Below are 4,945 nucleotides of genomic sequence, written 5' to 3'. Positions count from 1 at the left end.
TAAAAAAATAAAACACATTTAGGACACTAATTTACAATTTTATTTAAAATAACAGGACTTTTTAATATTAATTACAATTGAATTTAGAAGAAAGAAAGCCAAAGCAACGCCTCAAATATTACAATTAGATAAATGTCTTTCGTCAAATTAGTCAGTGTTTATGTTTTCGATATGCCAGCCCGGAGAGTACTGGTCTTAAATTCCTTTTCGTTCATCACTCATTCTTCGTACATTTTCGTACTTGATCGTCATTTCATACTCACATTTTATTTCACACATTTACGCAGTAACATACTGCCGGGATTGAACTTGTTCAAGAAATTTAATCCGCAATCGGAAGCGGCGAAATCTTTTTTACGCCTCGCTTTACAATTCCATTTTCAGTTTTGACAGTAACCACGCGAATGACGCCGTCGTTACCTGGATGAGTTTCAAGCACTCTACCTAATTTCCAGCGCATTGGTGGCACATTATCTTCGTGTACAACGACGAGGGTACTAATTTTTATCAAGTTCGGGGAACCAGTATGCCATTTACCTCGCACATTAAGTTCGTTCAGATATTCACGGTGCCAACGATTCCACAAATCGACCTTCAATTTTTGCATATGTTGCCAGGTTGAAAGTCGATTGACGGGTATCTGAGAATAATCCAAAGTGGGGATTGTCATTAGCGCATCGCCTATCAAAAAATGGCCCGGAGTCAACGCTTGTAGATCATTTGGATCTGACGATATTGGCGTGAGCGGACGCGAATTGAGCACCGCTTCGATTTCACACATGTATGTGCTCAATTCTTCGAATGTAAACAGAGTCTCACCGATTGTTCTCTTTAAATGATGTTTGAGCGACTTCACAGCCGCTTCCCACACGCCCCCAAAGTGAGGAGTTCTTGGTGGGGAAAAGTGCCACTTTATTCCTTGATTTGTTTAATAATTTTCGATTTTATTCATTTTTTCTGTTGAATTGAGGAGGCTGTGAAGTTCACTCAAATCATTATTCGCGCCGACAAAATTCGTTCCATTGTCGGAATAAATTGCTTTTGATCGACCTCTTCGCGCGAAAAATCGTCGCAAACTTGCAATAAATAAAGTTTTTTTCTTTGACATAAAATGGGCCACAAAAATCTACCCCTGTGTTTTCGAAAGGGCGAGCATGCGTTATTCTTACTTTTGGTAGATTGGCCATTTGATAATTAATTTCTTTCGGTTTGACGCGAAAACACCTCACGCAATTATGCAGAACCTTTCGAACAGCGAGTCTGCCGTCTATTGGCCAAAATTCATTTCTAATCGCGTACAGGGTTCCATTTGCGCCTGCATGTAAATATTTTTCGTGAAATTCGCGGATTATTAAAGTGGTGAGAGGATGGTTTTTTGGTAAAAGGATAGGATGTTTTTGTTGCAGTTCCAAGTCGGGGTGCCTGATCCTTCCACCCACTCTCATCAGCTTGTCAACGATGATTGGATTTAATTTGATGAGCTTCGATTGTCCTGGAAGATTCTCGTTTTTTGTCAGTTTTTTTATTTCTTTAGAGAATTCCTCTTGCTGAACGAGTCCAAGGATCCGATTTTTTGCTTCTGATAATTCGTCCGGAGATGGCAATCCTGAAGAGCACGACTGTTTCCGCAGTTTTTTCATGAATCGAATGCAAAGAGCCATTATGCGTAGCAACTTTGTCCAAGATGAGAATTTCGTCCACAATTCACAGGGTTGGTTGTTGATCATCATCGATATGATTGAGGGGCTTCGTTTTTCTGGTATCTCGATTTTTTTCAAAGGATGCTCCGGCCAACAGGATTCAGATTCCGAAAGCCATTTGGGACCGAATTTCCACATCTCGTTTTTTACGAATTCTCCCGGAAGTTGTCCTCGCGATACGTAGTCTGCGGGGTTGTCTTCTGATGACACGTGCTTCCAATTCGCTTGTGGTGTAAGGCTTTGGATTTCTGCAACTCTGTTGGCTACGAAAGTTTTTAATTCATGTGGTGAAGAAGAAATCCAGCTGAGGGCTATTGTCGAGTCGGACCAAAATACTTCGCGATTGATTTGCACCCTTAGAGACTCCTTGACACTCTTGAATAATTTTGCTAAGGTCACGGCTGCACAAAGTTCCAATCTGGGCAAGCTGACTGTTTTTATCGGTGCTACTCGTGATTTTGCGGTAAGTAACAATACGCGATGATTCTGTCCTTTCGATGCTCGTAAATAGATGCACGCGCAGTACGCTTTTTCGCTTGCATCAGCGAATCCGTGCAACTGCAACTCCTCAGTATCCGAGTCACGGTTGGTTCTTGGGATTTTCCAATGATTTAATGATGGTAATTCTTCTTGATATTTGTTCCACTCAAGGACGATGTTTTCCGGAACTGGATCATCCCATTGAATGTTTAATTTCCAGAGAATTTGCATTTGGATTTTTGCGTATGTTATGACTGGGGCCACAATTCCCAAAGGGTCATAAAGCTGGGCAATTTGAGATAACATTGTTTTTTTTGTTAAAATATCTTGATTTTTTGCAGGTTTGACTTCAAATATCAGCACGTCTTCCCGTGAGTTCCAGGACACTCCCAAGGCCTTGGTTGAAGATTCTGGATCCAATTTTACTAATCCATCGTTTGACTCGTCTTGAATGTCCTTGATGAGATCCGGATGATTTGAAGACCACTTTAACAATCGAAGTCCTCCTTTTTTGCTACTTCAGTAACTTCATTTTTTCGTTGCTCTGCTTGATCCAGTGTGTCATCTCCAGTCATCATGTCGTCGACATAGAAATCCTCTGTTAATGTTTTAGCCGCCAATGGAAAGGATGTCCCTTCATCGATAGCCAGCTGATTGAGAGTCCTAACCGCCAGAAATGGTGCAGCCGAGGTCCCATAGGTCACCGTCGTCAGCTGATATGTTTTCAACGGTTCGTTTGGATTGTCTCTCCACAGAATTTTTTGATACTTCCTATCTTCAGGGTGGATCCAAAATTGGCGGTACATCTTTTCAATGTCCGCACTGAAAGCGATTGGATGTTGCCTGAAGCGCAAGATCAGAGAAAAAAGCGATGTTTGAATGGTTGGTCCCACCATCAATGCGTCATTTAACGAGATTCCCGTGGTGCTTTTTGCTGATGCGTTAAATACTACGCGCAGTTTAGAGGTGAGACTCGCTTCTCTTACTACCGCCTGATGAGGCATGTAGTAACCTTCGCCGAATTTCCCCTTGACCTCCTCCATGTGTCCCAGTTCCTTATACTTCCCCATGAATGAGCAGTATTGTGTTTTTAATTCCGGATTTTTTGTTAATCGTCTCTCCAATGCAAAAAATTGTCTTCTTGCCATCTGAAATCAATCCCCCAAATTGTTGATGTTATCATTGAATGGTAGTCAAAGTTGATATTTACCCAAAGTGTCGCGCTGCGTATGAGTTGCATAGTGTTTTTCGCACTCCTGTTCATCCTTTGAGTAATGTTTAATTTTCCCATAGTCTTCGATTTCCCAGAATTTTTCTAGTTTGTTGTCGAGGTCATCCTTCATTAAATGACAGCTGTAGCTTCGACGAGATTTTCGAACCGAATCAATTTTCCCTGTTATTATTCCTCCAAGTTTGGTGTCCCATACTGCAGTTCGCGGAAGGGCCAATGATATCCTGGAAGAACCCAATATTTCGTAGAAAACTTCGGCTCCGAGAAGAATTTCCACTTCAGCTGGTTGATGAAATTTGGGATCTGACAAGGTAACATCATTTGGAATTTTGAGAGATGATTTGTCAATTGGAGAGGAAGGAATTTGTCCAGTTATTTTGGGGATCACTAGAAAGGAAAGTTTTACAGAATAATCAGAAACTTTAGATTGCAAAGTTGCTATTGTCCATTGTGTACTCGATACCTCTACGTTACTTACCGCCCCCACCCTCGACTCCCAATCAAAAAGATTCAAATTTAATCGTTTTGCAAAATTTATGTTCATAAGATTAGGTTGAGACCCACTGTCCAACAAGATTCTACATGCATGCTTATTTCCTTTATTATCAATTATATTTACTATCGCTGTTGACAAAAGGACCTTTGATGCGTCTGACACATGTAGATTAGTACTTACTTGATTTTTTTTGTTTACATCTTTTTTCTCAAATGTTGATGGTACTCTAGAGTCGTCGTGTAAAAGGGTGTGGTGTTTGCGGTTACATTTAGTGCAATTTCCCGATTTACATTCAGCAAATAAATGATTAGTTCTAAGACAATTATAGCAAACGCCCTTTGATTTGACAAATTTTTGTTTGTCGTCAATCGATTGTTTCGCAAACTCGGGACAGTGATAAATAAAATGATCTTCATTGCAAAATTTACAATAAGTTCTAAATTGCGTATTGTTTACAAAGGATCTGCATTGTTGAGTTTTATTTGCACTAAAAGAAGGTTTGTTTTCAGATTTATTGTTTACTTTTGTTTGTTCATTGTGATTTAAGTACAAAGTTTCTAACATCTGACATTTTTCATTTAAAAAATTAGTCAAGTCTGCAAAGGTCGGTACTTTATTTCCAATACTAGATTTTTCCCATTCTTTTCGTGTATTTATATCTAATTTTGTGTTTATCAAATAAATGAGCAATGTATCCCACGAGTCGGTTGGTTGTTCAAGGACCTTTAACGCTCGCACGTGTCTCAAAATACTATCTGATAAATTTCTCAAATTTTCTGCTGATTCTTTATTTACAACCAGTAATTCAAAAATTGCTTGTACATGATTATATAAAATTATTCTGATGTTGTTATATCTTTGATTTCAAAGTTCCCAAGCAATGTCATAATTGTTTTCTATAGTTTCTAAGCTTTCAATAACGCGAGCTGCATTACCTTTTAAATAGCTTCTTAAAAAACGCAATTTTTGAATTTTCGGTATTGTTTTATCTTTATCAATGACTGCGGAAAAGGTATCTCTAAACGTCAACCACTCGTC

General features: G+C 39.2%; 1 protein-coding gene across 1 annotated transcript; it reads right to left on the bottom strand.

Annotated features, from left to right (window-relative positions):
* Positions 1 to 322: 322 nt before the first annotated feature.
* Positions 323 to 3,328, bottom strand: LOC127282307 (uncharacterized). Its single transcript, XM_051306473.1, has 3 exons — positions 2,708 to 3,328; positions 1,170 to 2,666; positions 323 to 910 (listed from the first exon to the last, which is right to left on the bottom strand). The coding sequence occupies exons 1-3, from the start codon at positions 3,326 to 3,328 to the stop codon at positions 323 to 325; spliced, it is 2,706 nt and encodes a 901-aa protein (XP_051162430.1).
* Positions 3,329 to 4,945: the final 1,617 nt, after the last annotated feature.

The sequence above is a fragment of the Leptopilina boulardi genome, unplaced genomic scaffold (genome assembly GCF_019393585.1).
Source record: "Leptopilina boulardi isolate dan_hultmark-lab unplaced genomic scaffold, ZJU_Lbou_2.1 LbouV2_295, whole genome shotgun sequence".
NCBI classification, from domain to species: Eukaryota; Metazoa; Arthropoda; class Insecta; order Hymenoptera; family Figitidae; genus Leptopilina; species Leptopilina boulardi.
This window is presented reverse-complemented; position numbering and strand designations above follow the sequence as displayed.